At 42.9% G+C, this 21,691-nt stretch overlaps 1 protein-coding gene and 1 non-coding gene across 3 annotated transcripts in view; both read left to right on the forward strand.

Moving 5' to 3' along the window:
* The window catches only part of Srcap (Snf2 related CREBBP activator protein), a 52,088-nt gene that overhangs the window by 14,104 nt on the left and 16,293 nt on the right, over nucleotides 1-21,691 (forward strand). For both annotated transcript variants that reach the window (XM_051193058.1, XM_051193057.1), the window contains exons 7-25: nucleotides 303-525; nucleotides 640-914; nucleotides 2,812-2,905; nucleotides 3,291-3,380; nucleotides 4,322-4,501; nucleotides 4,581-4,930; nucleotides 5,029-5,206; nucleotides 5,478-5,614; nucleotides 5,848-6,017; nucleotides 6,137-6,329; nucleotides 10,758-10,894; nucleotides 10,988-11,174; nucleotides 14,823-14,992; nucleotides 15,338-15,603; nucleotides 15,785-16,072; nucleotides 16,580-16,744; nucleotides 17,021-17,206; nucleotides 17,427-17,693; nucleotides 18,233-19,725. In XM_051193058.1, the coding sequence (XP_051049015.1) occupies nucleotides 303-525; nucleotides 640-914; nucleotides 2,812-2,905; nucleotides 3,291-3,380; nucleotides 4,322-4,501; nucleotides 4,581-4,930; nucleotides 5,029-5,206; nucleotides 5,478-5,614; nucleotides 5,848-6,017; nucleotides 6,137-6,329; nucleotides 10,758-10,894; nucleotides 10,988-11,174; nucleotides 14,823-14,992; nucleotides 15,338-15,603; nucleotides 15,785-16,072; nucleotides 16,580-16,744; nucleotides 17,021-17,206; nucleotides 17,427-17,693; nucleotides 18,233-19,725 (5,049 nt within the window). The remainder of the gene's footprint in view (nucleotides 1-302; nucleotides 526-639; nucleotides 915-2,811; nucleotides 2,906-3,290; nucleotides 3,381-4,321; nucleotides 4,502-4,580; nucleotides 4,931-5,028; nucleotides 5,207-5,477; nucleotides 5,615-5,847; nucleotides 6,018-6,136; nucleotides 6,330-10,757; nucleotides 10,895-10,987; nucleotides 11,175-14,822; nucleotides 14,993-15,337; nucleotides 15,604-15,784; nucleotides 16,073-16,579; nucleotides 16,745-17,020; nucleotides 17,207-17,426; nucleotides 17,694-18,232; nucleotides 19,726-21,691) is intronic.
* On the forward strand, nucleotides 2,289-2,418 carry LOC127228968 (small nucleolar RNA SNORA30/SNORA37 family). Its single transcript, XR_007835066.1, has one exon. It is a non-coding gene; the product is annotated as a small nucleolar RNA SNORA30/SNORA37 family (small nucleolar RNA).

The following is a 21,691-nucleotide window of genomic DNA, read 5'->3' on the forward strand; positions in this document are numbered from 1 at the left end:
GGTGGCCACCAGCTATCCTCCCCCATCAATAAACTCCACGTGGGTGCTGAGTCTCATGTTTGTGTTTCATAGGCAATAGCTGGAGCAAAAGAACAACATTGACCATCTCCCTTATGTTTATTAAGTTTCTTGTTTCTTTAGAAGTGTTGTATAAATCACAAGCCCTTTAAGGAATTTTAGGTTTTCTTTCTGAATAACCAGGCCAAAAGCCTGCCTAGATGTAGTATTCCTAAATAATTGGCTAAAAGAGTATATAAATAATGGAATATATGGGTGACTGATGTGTTTTGTGGTTATGGTAGGTGGTACAATTCAAGCAACAATCCCGGCTTGAAGAAAAACGTAAGAAGGCCTTGGACCTGCACCTGGACTTCATTGTGGGACAAACTGAGAAGTACTCAGACCTTCTGTCTCAGAGCCTTAACCAGCCACTGTCCTCCAGCAAAGCTGGCTCCTCCCCTTGTCTTGGTTCTTCCTCAGCAGCATCCAGTCCTCCACCCCCTGTTTCTCGGCTGGATGATGAAGGTGTGTGTGCTCTTTGGTCCTGTTACTTTTCCCAAGTGCCCTTTCCAGAGCTGAAAAACCCACCCTGTGGCTTGCAGGGCCCGTGGACTTTGTGACCTTGTTCTCCTGCTATAGATGGGGACTTCCAACCCCAAGAGGAAGAAGAGGATGATGAGGAGACCATTGAGGTTGAAGAACAGCAGGAAGGCAATGATGCAGAGACCCAGAGGCGAGAGATTGAACTGCTTCGACATGAGGGAGAACTGCCCCTGGAAGAGCTGCTCCGTTCCCTCCCCCCTCAGCTATTGGGTGTACCTTCCAGCCCCTCTCACACACCCTCATCTCATGACAGTGAGGCCAATGATGGGCCTGAAGAAAATGTGGAAGAGGAACCGTCTCAGGATTTGGAGGTATATACAGAATCGGTACAGAAAGGAATATTAGAGGGGAAATAGATGGGGAGTTTCATCTCTGAAATCCTGGGCTTAGGTTGATCCTGGTTTTGAGAATTGGGGTTGAGGGCAGTTGGAGTTTCATTGCCAGGGAAAATGAAGGTTTGGGCCAAGTTGCAGGCTGCAATTGGCAAGGTTTCTAACAATACAATGGAAGTATTTATTGTACTTTAAATTTTCTAGGGGAGGGCTAGATAAATAGCTTATTGAGTAAAGTGCTTGAGTTCAATCCCCAGTTTCCCATGTAAAAAATGGATCTGCAGTGGTATGTTTCAAGAGTCTCTGCATTAAGAGGTAGAGCTAAGAGCATCTTTGGGACTTATTGGCTAGCTAGTCTAGCCAAATCAGTAAGCATGAAGTTCATTCAAGAGTGATGGAGGGGAAAAAATAGTGATTGAGGAAGACACCAGACAATGAACTCTGGTTTCCACAAGCATGCAAAAATGTGCAAACATACATGTATACATGCATATATAGTTAGGTAATGTGGATTTGGGAATTGTGATGGTCATCTTAAAACTCTCGTGGAGCTGGATATAGTATTAACACACCTTCATCTTAGCACTCAGGAGGCAGAGGCAGATAAATCTTGGAGGCCACCTTGATTTCCATAGTGAATTCTAAGACAGCAAGAGGTACATAGTGAGACCCTGTCTCAAAAAAAAAAAAAAAAACTCTTGGACTTTGTGCCATTGGTTTTAATGAATGTGCATGTTAAAGATCTTTTTTAAATTAGTTATTGTTACTTTTTTGGTTTTTCGAGATAGGATTTTTCTGTATTGCTGTAGAGGCTGTCCTGGAACTAGCTCTGTAGACAAGGCTGGCCTGGAACTCACCGAGATCCACCTGCCTCTCCCTCCCGAGTACTGGGAATAAAGGTGTGCGCCACCAACAAATAGCAAGTGTTCTTAACTGATAGGCCATCATCCTGGCCCTTAATTTATTTACTTTTAAAATTCATTTTATTTATTTTTTGAGAAAAGGTATTCTTACATGGTCCTAGCTGTCCTAGCATTCATGTAGACTAGACTACCTAAGAAAAAGTTATTAGGATTTTTGTCTTTGTGGGTATCAGAGGACATGAGTTCCAGGGATTGGGTTATCAGGCTTGCTAATGGTTACTTACCCATTTTAATGGTCCACTTACTCCCTTCCTTTCTTTTTTCTTTTTCTTTTATGGTTATATTTTGTTTTTGAGACTGCCTCACTCTCCCTGGCTGGGTTGGTATTCATTGTGTAGACCAGGCTGGTCTCAAATTCAAAGAGCTCTGCCTTTAGAGTGCTTGGATTAAGAGCAAGGGCCACCACACCTGGTCCTGCTTTGTTTATTACTTAGCACTTTTCACAGGTCCTCCCTTAGTCAGTGGGGTCAGGATTTGGTAGCTGGTGCTGAGAGAAAACCCTTGATTACATCCTTGCCCTGATATTGTACCAGAGGCAGCTGTTATTCAAGGGAACAGCAGTGCTTTTCTGATCTTCAACTCTGTGCCCTTCACTTATTTATTTGCTTATTTGTTTGTTTAGGGTTTTTGAAGCGGTTTTTTTAGGGTTTTTTCTGTGTAATAGCCCTTACTGTCCTGAAACTTGACTTGTAGACCAGGTTGGCCTCGAACTCACAGAAATCCTCCTGCCTCTGCCTCCCAAGTCCTGGGATCAAAGGTGTGTGTGTCCATGTCCCGCGTTTTGTTGTTTGACACTCTGGCTGTCCTGGAACTCACTATGTAGACACCAGGCTGGTCTTGAACTTACAGAGTTGCCTCTGCCTCTCAGTGCTAGGATTAAAGGCTTTTACCACAACACCCCAACCTCATGCTCAAATGTAAAGTCCTCCCATTTTTTACACTTTCCCAAGCAGGTAAACCCTCCACCTTCCTCTGTTACACAGTGCAACCAACAGCATTGGCATCCAGATGAAGATGATGAAGAGTTTACTGCCAATGAAGATGAAGGTGAGACTTGCTTTGTCTTTTTTTGTTATTTGTTTTCTTGGGACAGGGTCTATTATGTATCCATGGCCATAGACCAGGCTGCCCTTGAATTCAGATCCACTTGTGTCTGCCTCCAAGTGCTAAGATTAAGAGCATGTGTCACAGTGCTCTGTTCTCTTGTAATTAATTATTCTTTGTCATTTCCATACATGTCTATAATGCATTTTGGTTTCTCTCACCTTCCACCCCTGTCAATTGTCCATCTTCCCTACAAATCTCTTTCCTATATTTGTCTTTGTTTTGTTTTCCACCTAGTTTTTAACCAGGACTGTGTGTGTGAGGTCATGGTTTTGGAATTATCCTCTTGGGCTCACCAATGGAAACTTCATTCTCTTTTTTTTTGTAGCAGAGGATGAAGAGGATACCATAGCAGCTGAGGAGCAGTTAGAAGGAGAGGTGGATCATGCCATGGAACTGAGCGAGTTGGCTCGAGAAGGTGACGTTTACCAGATATCTTACTGAAAATCTATTTTCTGTCTCTGCTCCGCAGAAAATTGGTGGATAAGTAGACAGTAAATCTGATATTTTTGTCTTTGTAGCTTTAGTTAACTTATTACATAAGTTTCACATGTAACTCAGGTATAATGACAAAGAGATTTGTAAATGAAAGGCATTTATACGTAGAAAGTGATGTGTGGTCATGATGGAGTTTAACTATTTGGTCTGAGAGTTCAGTTGAAGGAAGAGTTACTGTAGCAGGATATGAGTGATATTTGGTCAGAATTTTAAAAGGGTGGTTCAGTGGATCCCAAGATATTGATAGACTCAGCATTACTGATTTGGGTGTGGTGGCTTGGTATCTGTTTAGTGAAGATCCTGCCAACTGAAGCTTGAGCTCATACTCGTAGAAGAACCTAGACATGGGCGCTCTGAGAAATTAGTGGGGCTTTTGGAAAGAGGGAGAAGCCTAAATAAAGAGGGTTGAAACTTCTGAGAGAAGACAAACACTATGATGATGTAATCAGGCACCATGAAAAGGCGATTGAGCATCTGCAAAATAAGAAGATAAATCTAAAACCTGAAGATTAAATGCACACTAAATGGTCTATGTTATTGTCCACTTCTATAAAAACATGGGTTTCTGAGTAATATTTGGTTTGTGTGCTACTAACAGATAACAAGTTAAAAAAAAGGGTTTGTTCTTGTTGTCATGGTTTGTATTTTACATGTAGATACTGTCCTTCTCAGGAGAATGCCACACTTATTATGGTTGTTATAAGGATTGGTTTTATTAGCTGGTCCTAAATGTCTCCATAGTCTCCCTGTAGATCTGGGCCTGAGAGATGGAACTTGGGTAAAAGAAACAAGTATCACTCAAATAACTATTTCCCAATCCTTGAAAAGAAATGGTATGTTTACTTCTCTTTTCCCTATCAGGTGAGCTTTCTATGGAGGAGCTACTGCAGCAATATCCAGGGGCCTATGCTTATGATGCCTCTGCTCCAGGCTCTGGGAATAGCGAAGAGGAAGATGAAGTTGAAACCAATAGTTATGATTGTGAACTAGAGGAAACAAGAGAAGTTGAAGAGGCAGCTCAAGAAGATAGCAGTCAGTCAGGTAAGTATGTAGTTCAGAGGGTAACTCGGGAGGGTGGCTGTTGAAGGGACGCTTACTAAGGTTTGGTCTTGTGATTTAGATTCTGCTGAAGTTCAGAGTGAGGATGAGGAAGATGAACATTCTGAGGAGGAAGAAATGAGTGGAAGTTTGCAGTCAGAAGAATCTGAGTCTGATGAGTCTGAGGATGCTCAGTCACAAAGCCAAGCAGATGAAGAACAGGAAGAAGATGAAGGAGATGATGATGACAATGATGATTTTGGGGTAGAATACTTGCTTGCTCGGGATGAGGAAAGAAGTGAAGCAGATGGGGGCAGTGGGCCTCCTACCCCAGGTCCTACCACCACTCTAGGGCCTAAGAAAGAAATTACTGATATTGCTGCGGCAGCTGAAAGTCTCCAGCCCAAGGGTTATACTTTGGCCACTACCCAGGTATTCATAGGTTACAGTTCTTTCTCATATCTTGACATTATGTTTCCTATTAATAAGTGCCTCATTTCTACCATGTGTAATAATTTCTTCTCTATTAGGTGAAGACACCTATTCCACTTCTTCTACGGGGCCAGCTTCGAGAGTATCAACACATTGGCCTTGACTGGCTGGTTACTATGTATGAAAAAAAGCTTAATGGCATTCTTGCAGATGAGATGGGACTGGGGAAGACAATCCAGACCATCTCCTTGCTTGCTCACTTGGCCTGTGAGAAAGGTAGAGTCTTGTTGGGGCCTCTTGACTAATTACTGGTGGGGAATCTTATTACTTAGTGGTGATTTCACCAGCAGGAAAGAGAAAAATAACTGTTCTCTTATTGCTCTCTCGGTAGCTTCATTGAGTCTTGTTAGTAACTAACTATATGAGGAGGACAACATAGGTGCTGATGTCTTAAGCAGCATCAGAAGATGCTAGTTAGGGTTCTGTTTAAGGAGTCAGAGCTGTAAGGTTTACATAGTCTTATTATGTCTTTTCTTTTGCTAAACAGGTAACTGGGGTCCTCATTTAATTATTGTTCCTACCAGCGTGATGTTGAACTGGGAGATGGAATTGAAACGTTGGTGTCCCAGCTTTAAAATCCTCACTTACTATGGAGCTCAGAAAGAGAGGAAGCTCAAGCGGCAGGTTTGATCTTCCATGTGATCCCTTCCCTTATTGATGTCCTTCAGTTTTAGATCCTTTCCTCATATGAATTACTTTGCCTTATTTTCCTGTTCCATTCTCTTGCTGATACTGTTTCATTTCTTCCAACCTGATTTCTGTGGTTGAGTACTTTTACCATATCTTCCCTTCACCCTTGTGTTTTCCTGTGTGTTTTTTCTACTTCATTATATTCTGCTTTCTTTTTGACCTCTTAGGGCTGGACCAAGCCCAATGCTTTCCATGTGTGTATCACATCTTACAAGCTGGTGCTACAGGATCACCAGGCTTTTCGTCGCAAGAACTGGCGCTATCTCATCCTGGATGAGGCTCAGAACATCAAGAATTTCAAGTCTCAACGGTGGCAGTCACTGCTCAACTTCAACAGGTAAAGATGAATATAGAGATTCATGGGAGAGTTGTTTTGGCATGAAGGCTCCCTGAGTTAAGAAGTATATAAAGGTAGTCAGAAAGTTGGGATTTTCATAATTCCTTCTCTCTTTACAGCCAGAGGCGCCTGCTCCTGACAGGAACTCCCTTGCAGAATAGCCTCATGGAATTGTGGTCCTTGATGCATTTTTTGATGCCACATGTCTTCCAGTCTCATCGAGAGTTCAAGGAATGGTTCTCTAACCCTCTAACTGGCATGATTGAGGGAAGCCAAGAATATAATGAAGGTCTAGTCAAACGCCTTCACAAGGTAGGGCCTGTATTGTTTGTAAAGGTATTCATATTAGTAAAAATTAAGGGCGATACCTAGTAAAGCTTTAGAGGGAGAAATCAGTGTTAGCCTGAAGTAAGTTGTCAAGCTGCAATGTTCAAGGGAATAATTGTTGCCAAGCTGAGCAGCCTTGCTTTAGTCACTCTTCTTTTCTGTAGTTGGGATACTTTCTTTGATCTTTATCTGGACAAATTTATTTTTTAGATTTTTATTTTTATATGTATAGTGGTTTGCCTGCATGTGTTATGTGCATCATACACCTTGCCTAGTGTTTAAGGAATTGAAAAAAGTGTAAATACTCTGGTAATGAGTTACAGACACTTGTGAGCCATTATGTGATACTGCGACTTGAACCCAGGTTTTTTGTAAGAGCAGCCAGTGCTCTTAACCATGGACACATCTCTAGCCCTGGCTGGACTTGTTTAATGTATTTTGTTGGGTTTTTTTTGTTTTGTTTGTTTTTGAGACAGGGTCTCTCCATGTAATCCTGGCCTGGCTGTCTTGGAACACCATACATAGACCAGACAGGCTGGCTTGAATTCACAGAGCTTTTTATGTGCCTCCGTCTTCTGAGTACTGAGATTAAAGACATGTACCCCTACACTCTTTTTTGGTACTGGAAATTAAATCTAGGTCCTTATTGCATGTGCTAGGCAAGTATTCTATCACTGAACTGTATCTCTTGGCTTTCTTTTGGGGGCGTTGTCTCTGGCTCAGCTTTTCAATAGTTACATTTCACCGTTGTGAAACACTCCTCCCCCACTTTTCCTCCTAAGACAGGGTTTCTCTGCATAGCCCTGGCTGTATTGGAATTCACTCTGCTTCCCAAGTGGTGGGATTAAAGGCATGCACCATTACCTCCAGGCAACTTATTTTATGTATATGTGTGTATTTGTACATTTGTATTTGTGTGTGTGTACCCTGGAGCTGAAGTTATAGGCAGTTGTAAGCATGGATGCTGGAAACTGAATTCAGTCGTTTACAGGAGCGGTATGCACTATTTTTTGTGAATTACTTTTATTTTATATGTATTGGTGTTTTGCCTGTATGTATGTCTGTGTGAGGGTGATAGGCCTACTGGAGCAGGAGTTATAGACAGGTGTGAGCTATCATGTATGTACTGTTAATTGGATCCAGGCCCTCTGGAAGAAGTGCTCTTAACTGCAGAGCCTTTTTCCAGCCCTGCAGTATGCACTCTTAACCACAGAGTAATTTCTTCTCCTTTGTTTTGGCCCTTTTATCTTTCACTCTATATTTCACAAGCATACTCCTCCCCAAAGCATTGACTATTGCCTATATGATGATAATATAAGTTTCTAGATGATTTGACCTGCAATCAGTTTTTGAGTGGCATTTATTTATTTAACATTTAAGATTTCTTATTTTGAGAAGAGGGCATCAGATCCCCCTATAGATATTTGTGAACTACCATGTAGGTGCTGTAAATAGAACTCAGGACATGTGGAAGAACAGCCAGTGATCTTAACCTAGCTGTTTTTTTGCTTTTGAGACAAGGTCTCAATATTTAGTGATGGCTAACCTTAAATTCCACAGAGATCTGCCTGCTTCTGCCTCCTGAATGCTGGGGTGAAAGGTGGGTGTCACCATACCCAGGTGGTTTTTTTTTTTTTTTTTCCTTTTTCGAAAAAAAAAAAAAAGCTTTATTTTATGACACTCCTTTAATCCCAGCACTTAGGCAGTAGACACAAGTGGCTCTCTGTGAGTTAGAGACCAGCCTGGTCTAGAGAGTGAGTTCTGAATAGATATTTTTAAAAAAATTGTGGGGCTGGAGAATTTATTGGCTCGGTGATTAAGAGTACTGACTGCTTCCAGAGAACCTGGGTTCAATTCTCAGTACCCAGTTCTCAGTAGCTGCAGTTCTAGAGGATCTGACACCCTCACACAGACATACATGCAGGTGAAACACCAATTCACATAGACTAAAAATAAAGTAAGTAAATTTATGTTTGAGAGATGGCTCAGTATTGAAGAGTGAGTATTCATTAACTGCTCTTCTAGAGGTCCTGAGTTCAATTCCCAGCAGCCACAAGGTGGCTTGTAACCATCCATAATGAAATCTGATGCCCTATTCTGGCATACATGCATACATGCAGACAGAACACTATTATATATACTGAATAAGTAACTCTTAGGGACTGTTGAGATGGCTCAGAGGTTAGAAGCCCTTTCGGATCTCCCAGAGGTCCTGAGTTCAATTCCCAGCAACCACATGGTGGCTCACAACCATCCATAATGGGATCTGGTACCGTCTTCTGGCCTGCAGGCATACATGGAGGCAGAACATAATAAATAAATCTTTTAAAAAATTGGCCTGACATAGTGACACATGCCTTTAATTCCAGCACTCGAGAGGGAGAGAGAGAGAGAGACAGACAGACAGACAGGTCTCTGAGTGTAAGTCCAGCCTGATCTACACAGTGAGTTCTAGAGTTACATAGTGAGACTCTGGAAGACCAGCTAGTAATCTTAACCACTGATCCATCTCTCCAGCTCTGATAACCATTTTTAAAGTTGTGTTTTGGTGTGTGTGTGGGTGTGGGTGTGGGGGTGGGTGGGTGGGTGGGTGTGTGGGTGTGTGTGTGGGGGGGTGTGTGTGTGGGGGGGTGTGTTTTGAGAGAATGAGCTCACTCAGGTATCAGCAGGTACCTTCAGAGGCCAGAGTGTTGTTATTCTTCTGGCACTAGATTAGATGATGGGATGCTACCCAATATGAATACTCCCAGCTCCCTTTTAATGGAAACAGGATCTTGATATGTAGCCAAAGCAAGACTTGGATTTACTATATAGTGGGTATATATAGGGGTTTTTTTTTTTTTTTTTTTCCCCTCCAAGAAAATAGGCCCTGTGTAACAGCCATATTTGTCCTGGAACTCTTGATCTGTAGACCAGGCTAGACTGGGACATAGAGATCTGCCTGCCTCTTCCTCCTGAGTGTTGGCTGGGATTAAAGGCGAGTACCATCTCACCCAGCTAGCTGTATATAGGATCTTTAATTGACAATTTGTCTTAATTGATGGTTTCTCTTGAATCATTTTGTTGACAACACATATTTCTGGTGTTATTATGTCTTGGTCAGTAGTCATACCATCATTTGACAAAACAAAAGAAAAAACCAGGAAAGTATTATTGGTTTGTTTTTTCCAGAGTTTTTCTGAATTGCCCAGGCTATTCTGGAATTTGGCATGTACCACAATACCATTCAAAATTAGGAAATAATAATGAGTGTAATTTTTTTTAATCTTCTTATATTTTTTAGATTATGTCCTATAAGATTTTTGTCTCCCTCCTTTTCTTTTTTTTTTTTTCCTTTGTGGTTTTTCAAGACAGGGTTTCTCTCTATAACAGCTTTACTGTCCAGGAACTAGCTCTTTGACCAGGCTGGCCTTGTACTCACAAAAGATCCCCCTGCTTCTGTCTCCTGAGTGGGATTAAAGGTATGTGTCACTACTGCCCAGCAAAAAACAAAACGAAACAAAACACTTTTTTTTGGAGACAGGATCTCTATATAACCCTGGCTGTCCTGAAACTGGAACTGGGTATATATATATAGATCAGGCTAACCTTGAATTTACATTGATTAGTCTGCCTTTGCTCTTACAATCCTATATCATATGATTACAGATTTGTTTGCCTCTAGAATTCTAGACTGTCATGGCCACGTTTTCCCCCCCTAATGTATTGGTAATTGAGTTCAGGACCTTAGGCATGTTAAGAATGCTTTCTGGGGCTAGAGAGGTGGCTCAGAGGTTAAGAGCACTGGCTACTTTTCTAGAGGTCCTGAGCTCAATTCCCAGCAACCACATGTATAAGAAGATCTGGTGCCCTCTTCTGGTCTGCAGACATACATGCAGGCAGAACAGTGTATACATACTAAAGAATGTTTTCTTTTTCACTTAGCTGTGTATTACACAGAACCACAGATTTTACTCAGCTTCTCTCATGGATTATGATTTATTTATTTTTATTATTCCTCTGGTAAGATTTTTCACTACATTGCTCAGATTGGTCTTGAATTCCTGGGTCTAAGTAATTTGCTTGATTCATTCTTTGAAAGTGGCTAGGATTATGGGCACAGGTTATTTTTGTAATCATGTCCTTCCTCTAGATATAGTTTGAGTCATCTTTCAAAGTTAGTTTGCTCTTGGTGCATCTTTGTATATTGAGATATAATTATCTTTGTGTTTGTTGTCTTCTTTGTTAACCGTAAGTTACATGAAAGGAAGATTTGCATCTGCGTGGTGTAATTGGTATCTGACATGCTTGATGACAATTTGATGATGGATTAAACCAGTACTTTAACTTGTTCTGGGGTCAAGATCCATCTAGACAGACAATGGGAAGTTTTGTGCCCACTCTTTTATTAGCACCCTGTTTATTTGCTTTTAGGTCCTGCGACCTTTTTTGCTTCGCCGAGTTAAGGTAGACGTTGAGAAGCAGATGCCCAAAAAGTATGAGCATGTTATCCGATGTCGGCTTTCCAAACGCCAACGCTGTCTCTATGATGACTTCATGGCACAAACCACGTAAGGGAGGACTGAGGGTAGGCCCTGGTACTCTGGGCTAGAATCCAGGTAGATGTCAGAGTGTCCCTTATTTTTTTTTTCCTCTCTCCCCAGAACTAAGGAGACACTAGCTACAGGCCATTTCATGAGTGTCATCAACATTTTGATGCAGTTGCGGAAAGTCTGCAATCATCCAAATCTATTTGACCCTCGACCTGTTACCTCCCCTTTCATTACCCCAGGCATCTGCTTTAGCACCGCCTCTCTGGTGCTAAGGGCTACTGATGTCCACCCACTCCAGGTATGTAATTGCCCCTAAGGTTAGTAGTTCCTTTTCTAAACCTCCTACCTCTTCTTTAGGGTCAGACCTTTTACATATTTACTGTTTCTGTATTTTATCAACTCGGTACTATTATCCTACCTTCATTATTTCTAGGCATGTGATCTTTGGCCATTATCAATCAGCCTAAACTTCTTCTTGTCCATAAAAGCAAGGGTTATAAGGCCTAGTGTGCATTGTACATGAGAATCAAGTTAACACTTTTTGAGAATGTCATGCATATCTGTAATTGTTTGGTAAATACTATTTTCTTATTCCTTCCACTTTTTTCTTTTTTTCTTTTTCTTTCTTTCTTTTTTTTTTTTTTTTTGAGACAGGGTTTTACTATGTATCCTTGGCTGATTTGGAACTCACTATATAGACCATACTGAAGAGCTCTGTCTGCCTCTGCCTTCCCCATACTGAATCAAATACATGCACTACCAGGCTTGTTCTTTCCCAGCTTTTGAGATAGGGTCATCTATTTAAGGATAACCTCAAATTTCTAATCTTTTGCCTCTACCTTCTAAGTGCTAGGATTACAGGCATGTGCCATCAACCTGAATTTCTTAATTTTGTAATATAGTTGAAATATAGTAAACAAAATTAATCATTTTGACCTATTTTAAGTCTACATTTCAGTAACATCAAGAACAGTTATATTGTGTCATCATCTCCACCATTCATTTGCAAAACTGTTTTTGTTTTCTCAAGCTAAAACACTGTATTTATTAAGCAATTGTTCCTTTTCCCCCACACATCTACTATTCTACTCTGTTACTATTCTGAGTACTTGATGAAATAGAATCATAAAGTACTTGTTTATCCACACTGTAGCTAATGTAAAAAAAAGTCTTTCCCCAACCCATTTTTAAAGTTAATGTTCCTTCTTTTGGTTTTTTGAGACAGGGTTTCTCTTTGTAGTTTTGGAGCCTATCCTGGCACTCACTTTGTAGCCCAAGCTGGCCTCAAACTCAAAAAGATACGCTTGCCTCTGCCTCCTAAGTGCTGGGACTAAAGACATGCACCACCACTGCTTGGCTTAATATTTCTTCTTAAAGAGAATGTTAGCCTTGGGGTATAACTCAATTGCTAAGCATTGAGTTTGATATAAACCACTGAGTTTGATCCCCATCACCATATCAGCTGGACATGGTGGTCCATACTTGTGAGGAATGAAGGTTAATGGGTTAAATATTCAAATGCATCTTCAACTATATAGTTTTAGAATAGGCTTGCAGTAGTACCTGAGACTTTGATACCCTATTCCCAGTGCTAAAAATATTTGGGGTATTTTTGTCAGATTATAGTGCCATAGTTTGTAGTCCTAGTGTTTAGTAGCAGTATAAATAACAAGCTTTACATAAACACCACACCTCTTTCCCAGATAAAAGATGCTGGTAATTAAGAGGCTATAGTTAACCCAGTGGTGGTGGTGCATGCCTTTAGTCCCAGCACTGGGAGGCAAAGGCAGGCAGATTTCTGTCTCTGTGAGTTCAAGGCCAGCCTGGTCTTTAAGAGCTAGTTCCAGGACAGGCTCCAAAGCCCCTGTCTTGAAGAAGGGGGGGGGGGGGGAGAAGAGGCTGTGGTTAAAAAGAGTATAGAGAAAAGGTCAACACAAACCACTGTGTTAGCATATGTTAGTATTCTCAAATGTGAACTAAAATAGAGGCTAGGGAGAGAAGTTTTCTTTTTCTTTTTAGTTCGGGTCCTGGCTGTCCTGGGACTCACTTTGTAGACCACACTGGCCTCAAACTCACAGATATCTGCCTGCCTCTGCCTCCCAAGTGCTGGGGTCAAAGTCATGCATCACCACTGCCTAGCCCTTTACTCTTTTTCTTGATGTGCAAATAAGGTCTGAAGCTTAATCTCCAGCAAAGTGACACTGGCTTTCATTTATACAAAAAGCCTGGGAAATGTAGCAGGCTGTGAGATGACCCATCAGTCCCTAGTTCAGAGTCAACCACTGAATGAAAGTAGTAGAGTTACTCCTGGGACTTCTTTCAGAGAGTCATGGAGCCATTTTGGATGTAAATCTTGATAATAACTGAACCTCTCATTCCCATCATACATACAGTGCTCCTTGAGACTGACTTGTTAAGAAACCTGGAACTCTGCCTAGCCTTCTCCCACCACCTTCCCTCTTTTCTCCACTATGGGAAAAAAAGAAAAACAAAACCTAGTTTTCTCTTTGTAGCTTAGAGGCTAGACTTATCAGTTTCTCAAGATGGGATATTAATGTCCCTTGTAGTGGAATTAAATGCCCTCTCACTGCATGGCTATTAGGTATACAGGATTCCTTTTTCACCCTAATGAGCTATCCTGTTTTAGGGGAGGGCAGCAGAAACTAGAACTCACGAGGCCCACAATTTTGTCCACTTCACTTCCTCACTTCTCTTCCAGAATATATACTAGCCTTACTTTGACTTTGAAGAATTGGCTCACTGTGGGGGCTAGCAGCCTGGGAGTTTTTATAGGGCTGGCCAGCAGGGTGGAAATCAAGGAATTCCAGGTGAGAATTTTTGTTGGTGAGGCCAAAGCCAAACAGGGCTTCAGATGTTCTTCTCAGATTTCTTAAGAATAAACAGTATTTCATTCTGTGGGTAATGCCACATTATATTTATCTCTGAGTGGACATTTGATTTGTAGATTCTACTATTTGAATGAATTTGTTTTTTAATTTTATTTGAGATCGGTGTGCTATATGTACAGGTCATCCTTGAACCCAAGACCTTTCTGCTCAGCCAAGTGCTAGGGTTACAGGCTTGCACTATCATACCCAGCCTACCTTTCAGCTTTTATGAACAATGCTGCTATAAAACATACAGATAATCGTGAGTTCCTGTTTGCTTTTTGAGTCTGTGCTCAAAGTTGTACCAGGCAATGGTGGCACAAGCCTTTAATCCCAGCACTTGGGAGGCAGAGGTAGGTGGATCTCTTTGTGAGTTTGAGGCCAGCTTGGTTTACAAATGGAGTTCCAGGGTAGCCTGGGCTGTTATAGAGAAACCCTGTCTCAAAAAACCAAAAAAAGAAATAAATAATGCCAGCTGGAAAAAAAAGTTGCTTTATCATGTGGTAATTCTATTTCTAATGTTTCTAGGAGCTGCCTTATTTATCCATAGCTGCTACTGTATATTTTACATTACTACTTGCAGCGTTGCAGGGCTTCTGTTCATATCCTTTCCAAAGGAATTTTTTTAAAGTAATAACTGTTATTATGAGTAGTGGTATTTCAATGTAGTTTTGATTTGCATTTCTCTAATGATTGTTGATCTTCAACATCTTTTCATGTGCTTATTGGTCATTTATATGTCATTAGAAATGTGTATGTATCCAAGACATTGCTGATTTTTTTTTTAAATAAATTTAGTTGTTTTGTCATTAAGTTCTTTGTTTATTTTGGAAATTAACCTCTTGTCATATGTGACATACAGGTGTCTTGTTGCTTTCTGTGGATTGCCTTTTCTGTGTTCTTCCATTCACAGAAATTTAAAATTTAATTGTCCAGTTTGTTAGTTTTCTTTTTTCTTTTTTTTTTTTTTTAAAGACACCTTTACTTTTGATGTCATATCTAGGACATTATTACCAAAATGGTTCCATTGATAACATGCTTTGTGTTTCTTGTGGCAGCGAATTGACATGGGTCGGTTTGATCTCATTGGCCTGGAAGGTCGAGTCTCTCGATATGAGGCTGACACATTTCTACCCCGACACCGTCTTTCCCGCCGCATTCTGTTAGAGGTAGCTACTGCTCCTGATCCCCCACCTCGACCCAAGCCTGTCAAGATGAAGGTCAACAGGTACATGCGTTAAAGAAAAGGGAATGAGTTTTTTCTAAGTAAGAGGAGGAATTAGAATAGACAGACTTGTAAGCTAGGTTAGTTCATACTGGTTGCTTCAATGTGTAAGGGATTGGGGTAGCAGAATGACTGGGAGATTTCTGAGAGGAACTCCTGTGTTGCTGATGGTTTTGTTCTCTCTTTTTGGTACTTTCTGGTTATCTCTGTTTCCTATCCCACTTTCTCCTTAAGGGGAGTCTCTCTTCTTTCTTCTTTTTGTTTGTATAACCTTTCTGCCTGGTCTTAATTTCTTTTGTTATATATTTTCCTTCTGTGTCTACTTAACCGTTTAATTTTTCCTCATAGGATGCTACAGCCAGTGCCCAAGCAAGAAGGCCGTACAGTGGTGGTGGTGAACAGCCCTCGGGCACCTCTTGGCCCTGTCCCAGTCCGTCCCCCTCCAGTCCCTGAGGTCTCAGCCCAGCCCACCCTTGGTCCAGTCACCCCAGTGCTACCAGCACCACTCATGGTGTCAGCTACACCTGCTGGAACCCCAGTTGTTCCTGCATCCCGACCACCTGGACCTGTTCTCTTGTCTCCCTTGCAGCCAAATACTGGTCCTCTCCCCCAGGGTGAGTTAAAGGGAAACCAAGTAAAATGGGGTTGCATCTGAGTACAAAGTAGTGAAATTAACAGTTCAAGGATTAGGGAGTATAATGCTCAGAAGTTAGAAGGAATGGTAGTATAGAGGCTTTTGTGGCCCAGGTAAAGTGTTTTTGTCAAGATGTATCTGACAGATGTTTCTATCTGCAGTGTTGCCATCATCCATGGGAGTCATGAGTGGGACCTCACGGCCTCCCACACCAACCTTGTCACTGAAGCCAACCCCACCTGCCCCAGTTCGCCTGAGCCCAGCTCCACCTCCAGGCTCCTCTAGCCTGTTGAAGCCCCTCACAGTGCCTCCAGGGTACACTTTCTCTCCTGTTGCTGCTAACACCACTTCTACCACCATAGCAACTGTTACCACCACAGCAGTGCCAGCTCCAAATTCTACACCACAACGCCTCATCTTGTCTCCTGAAATGCAGGCTCGTCTGCCCTGTAAGTTATTAGGCCTATGTGACGAGGGTATTAAGATAAAAAAGCTACATGCTAGAGAGCAGGAAAAGAGGAGCAGGATTGCTTAGATAATGGTAAATCATAGATAAGAGACCTCAAGGAATTCACAGTTTATTCTATGGGGGAGATGTCCCATAGATGAGTGGATAGTGGTAAGCTCAGCAAGATAAATATTTGGAGGATAGTGGTGTAATTCAGTGGTATATTACTTACCCAACATGTATAAGACCTTGAGTTTAATTTCCTAGATGCAAATCATAAGAAAAATAAAATTAGGATAAAGAACAAGAGGTAGTTGTCATCTGGTAGCAGGCCATTAGAGAATAGAAAGGAGATTACAGACAAAGACTGTCAGTGGAGGCTTAGTTTGTTGAACATGATAAATTATGGGAAAGGTTTAGACTCTGGAAGATAGGTGTTTTGTGAGGATCTGAGATGTGGTTTTGGACAGCATGAGCCCTGTGTTCATAAGTCTTTCTCTGTTTATAGCTGGAGAAGTAGTCAGCATTGGGCAGTTGGCCTCCTTGGCACAACGTCCAGTGACAAGTGCTGGGGGAAGCAAACCTCTCACCTTCCAAATCCAGGGCAACAAACTGACTTTGACTGGTGCCCAGGTGCGCCAGCTGGCTGTGGGGCAGCCCCGCCCGCTGCAAAGTAGGTAAAACCCACCCCCTGTCCTGCCTTTTTCCTCTTTATTCTGTCTTCTTTGTTTGTGTGACTTTTCAGATGTCAGCTTTTATGTTTCTTGGCTTTGGTGGGTAGGGCCAGAGGGAATGGTTGGAAGGGGTCTTTGCTAAAAATAGGAAAAAGTAATTCTAGAGCCGTTACTTCTTGCCTATTCTCTCTCTTGCTCTTGCCTCTGCCCTCAGGCTGATAGGTGCTTCTTTCTTTTTTTCTTTCTCTCTTTCTTTCTCTTTTCCCTCAACCCAGGGAATGTGGTGCACCTGGTGTCAGCAGGGGGGCAGCACCACCTCATCAGCCAGCCTGCCCATGTGGCCCTCATCCAGGCCGTGGCCCCGACCCCTGGCCCCACCCCTGTCTCTGTGCTGCCTTCTTCGACCCCCAGCACCACCCCTGCCCCCACTGGCCTCAGCCTTCCGCTTGCTGCTAACCAGGGTGAGGCTCTTGGCCTTTGTATTTGCTCAGCCCTTACCTGGCCTTGGTCCTTCCAGGCATGTCCTGGGCCACCTGTGTGTCTAGCCTTCCCTCAGTGTTGTTTCTCTTGACAATAATCTCCAGTATCTGTCTGCCAATTTTTCTTTCCCCTGGACTTCTTCCATCCTTTGGGTCTCTTGTTTCTTTTCTACCTTCCTCTCAATATAGCTTCTTCTTGCAGTGCCACCATCCATGGTGAACAATACAGGTGTGGTGAAGATTGTAGTAAGACAGGCCCCTCGGGATGGACTGACTCCTGTTCCACCACTGGCACCAGCACCCCGGCCTTCAAGTTCTGGGCTTCCAGCTGTGTTGACATCACGCCCTACATTAACCCCTAACCGTCTAACCACACCTTCTCTGGGTACAACTCGAGCCCCCATACCAACACCCACTCTGGTGAGGCCCCTCCTCAAGCTGGTCCACAGTCCTTCGCCTGAAGTCAGTGGTGAGTTTATAATGGCTCAGGCCAGAATAATAATGATGAAGATGATGCTGCCAGATTTATTTATTTATTTATTTATTTATTTATTTTGGTTTTCCGGGAAAGGGCTTCTCTGTATTGTATTGGAGCCTGTCCTGGAACTAGCTCTGTAGACCAGGCTGGCCTCAAACTCACAGGGATTTGCCTGCGAGTGCTGGGACTAAAGGTGTGCACCACCAATGCCCAGCCAGGCCAGAACTTTTTATCAGAAATGAACGACACATTTGTATTCCTGATCTATTGTAGTCACAATAGATCCCATTGTTAGCATTATGTCTTAATTTTCTATGAGTCTCAAGCCTTGACCTATTTATGATATATTTGTCAGAATCTTAAAGAAAGGCCAAGCTACCCTATTCCTTACATTTTTGATCTGATAGGGAACTGAAAGGTTTCTGTGAAATTGGGGAAGTTTGTGGCTTAGTGGAAGGGTTAGGACAGGTGGTAGCAGGAGCAGAAAAATAATTCTTCATGCAGCTAACTTGTCCTTTGTATTTCTACAGCATCAGCACCTGGAGCTGCTCCCATGACCATCTCTTCTTCTCTGCCTGGACCATCCTCACTCCCTGGGCCAGCCTCTTCTCCAATGACAATTCACAATTCCTCTCCCCTTGCTAGTCCTGTGTCCTCTACAGTCTCTGTCCCTGTGTCGTCTTCACTTCCCATCTCTGTTCCTGCCACACTTCCTGCGCCAGCCTCTGCTCCACTAACCATACCCATCACAGCCCCCTTGCCTGTTTCAGATTTAGGTTCAGCTCTCTTGACCAGTGTGGCTCCAGCACTGGCTGTTGTCTCAGCAGCCTCTGGACCACCTTTGGCATCAGCTGGAGTTTCTCCATCAGTGTCACCCTTGGCTCTAGGTTTGGCTACTACTCCAGCCCTATCCCCACCTCAGACTTCGGGTCACTCTCTGTTGTTAGCTACCACCTCTGCACATGTTCCAGGATTGAACTCACCTGTGGCCCCAGCATGTTCACCTGTCTTGGTGCCAGCTTCAGCTTTGGCCAGCCCTTTCCCAGTATCGCCAAGTTCCGCTCCAGCTCAGGCTTCCCTTCTGGCTCCAGTACCTTCTACATCTCAGGCTTCAGTCACCTCCCTGACTCCTATGACAGCTTCACAAACAGCAATCCTGGGCTCCTCTCCAACTCCTCCTCTGGCTCCACTTCCAGTCCTGGCTCCATCACCAGGCTCTGTTCCTGTTCTGGCTCCATCACAGACTCCAGTTCCAGCTATAACACCTCCATCAATGCCAGGAACCCCTTTACCCTCATCGTCGCTGGTATCAGTTTCAACTCCTGTATTGGCTCCCTCATCAACAACTATGGCATCAGCCCCTGTTTCATCGCCTCTCTCAAGCCTGGGTTGTACTCAGACATTGACCCTAGCCCCAACTTTAGCAACTCTTGGTGGGTTGTCTCCATCTCAGACACATTCTTTAGGAACAGGGAGCCCTCAGGGGCCCTTTCCAACTCAGACATTGTCATTGACTCCAGCATCATCCCTGGTATCAACACCAGGGCAGACACTGTCTTTAGCATCAGGAGCATCACTGGGTCCAACTCAAACACTGTCTCTGGCTCCAGCACCCCCTTTGGCTCCAAGTTCTCCAATGGGCCCAGCTCCAGCTCACACACTGACTTTGGCTCCAGCTTCATCATCTGCTTCACTCCTGGTCCCAACTTCAGTGCAAACACTGACTTTGAGCCCTGCCTCAGTTCCTGCGCCCGCTCTGGGTCCATCTGCCGCCCAAACTTTAGCACTGGCTCCAGCCTTAACACAGGTTTCAGCTTCCCAGGCGTCTTCCCTCGTCGTTTCAGCATCTGGTGCCGCTTCCTTACCTGTCACCATGGTAAACCGGCTATCCATTCCCAAGGATGAGCCTGAGACACTGACTTTGCGATCTGGTCCTCCCAGTCCTATTCCCACTGCTACCTCGTTCAGTGGGCCCCGGCCTCGACGCCAGCCTCCACCACCACCTCGTTCCCCTTTCTATCTGGTAAGTTTCACTTCCACAAAGGAATTGGATATTGAGTTTTCTTGTAATGTTGATAGCATGGATAGAAGTTATAATGCCTAGTGTATCATGGGCCAAGTCACATTTGGATAGACTCCTCTTTGGTGGGATGTTTAGTTTGTGTTGTGGTGCTAGCTAGGGGTTGTACCCAAAACCAAAGAGTACACTCAACAGTACAAAATTAAATAACCTAGGATCAGAAAGGTCTAGAGTCCCTCCAGAAGTTATCCTGTCTTTTTCTCCCTGTCAGAGATGTTGTTTATTCTTTGTTAAAACTCTCCTCTTTATTAAGCAAACTTCACTAAGGTATATCACCAGTGCTTGCATTCTTTTTTTTTTTGTTTTGTTTTGTTTTGTTTTTTCAAGACAATTTCTCTGTATTGCTTTGGAGTCTGTCCTGGAACTTGCTCTGTAGACCAGGCTGGCCTGGAACCTACAGAGATTCCCCTCCCTTTGCCTGCCAGTGCTGGGATTAAAGGAGTGTACCACCATGGCTAACAATTTGGTAGTTTTAAAGACAAACTAGAAGGACAGATGTGGGAAAGAAATCAATCAAGGTCTTTAAGATTTCTGAGCTGATAAGTTGCCCTTTTAAACTCTACCTAGGTGACTAATTAGCAAGTTCCTACCACCCAGCTTTATTTATTTATTTTTGGCAGTCGATGAAAATTTTTGGAATTATCTTTTCAATAGCAGTTTGTTTTTTGAGACTGGGTTTCTCTGTGTAACCATCCTGGCTGTCCTGCAGTTCATTTTGTAGACCAGGCTGGCCTTGAACTTACTGAGCCCCACCTGCTTCTGCCTCCCAAGTGTTTGTATTAAGGGTATGCACTGACACCCCGTGGCAGGAGTACTAACTGCTTGCTTTTCAAAAAGGACCTGGGTTCAATTTCTAGCATCCATACAGTGGCTTACAACCATCTATAACGCCAGTCCTAGAGAATCTGACACCTACCTCTCTGATGATCACTGCACATACATGTTGCAGAGTCATACAGGCTTGTGGAACTTCCACACAAAAGTAAATATTAAAAAAAAAATAACGTGTGTGGTGGGGGGGCATTTTCACCCTCCATAACTTCTTGCATTCCTTCCTACCCCTCTTGCACCCTTTCTTCACAAGTCCCCTGTAGTAGCTTTTCATGGACTGCCAGGCCCCTAATCAATTATGAATGCTTGGCCTTAGCTTATGTTTGTTTCTAGCTAGCTGTTTTTGGTTTTGCTTTTGTCTTTTTACCTTAAATGAACCCATTTCTGTTCATCTATGTGCTGCCCCAAGGCTTGTTTATCTCATCTACATAGTGTCCATCATACTTTCTTGTTGCTTCCTCCCTGTCTGTCTGCCTGCCTGTCTGGTCCTTGGTGGGCTGGCTCACTGGCTCCCCTTTTCTCTCTGCCTGCCAGCCCCAACTATCCCTCCTCTGCCTTGCTATTGACTGTTCAACTTTTTATTAGAATAGTCAGGTGCCTTAGGCAGGCAAGGTGAAACAGCAACACATCTTTACATAGTTAAGCAATTATTCTGGAACAGAAACAAATGTTAACACCTCTTTACATAGTGAAACAAATAGTCTATTCCACAACAGTCCCCCTCTTACTTTACTTCAGTGTCTTTTGTATTGGGGGTTGTTTGTTTCTTTCAAGATAGGGTTTCTCTGTATATCACTAGCTGTTGTGGAACTAGCTCTGTAGACCAGGCTGGCTTTGAACTCAGAGATCCGCCTGCCTCTGCCTCTTGAGTGCTTGTTTTGTGTTTTATTTTTGGTGATCCACCAAGTTTAATTAGGTTCATTTACAGGAGCATAAGTGGGTGGTTATTAAACTGTGGCTATATCACTGAAGAAAATGACTCTGCCTTTCCCCTTTAACTACTAGTGGTGGGATGTTGTTTAGCTCCATCTTGTGCAGGTAACTACACAGCTGCTGTGAGTTCATGAATGTTATAGCT

This window comes from Phodopus roborovskii, unplaced genomic scaffold (assembly GCF_943737965.1).
Source record: "Phodopus roborovskii unplaced genomic scaffold, PHOROB, whole genome shotgun sequence".
Taxonomy (NCBI): domain Eukaryota; kingdom Metazoa; phylum Chordata; class Mammalia; order Rodentia; family Cricetidae; genus Phodopus; species Phodopus roborovskii.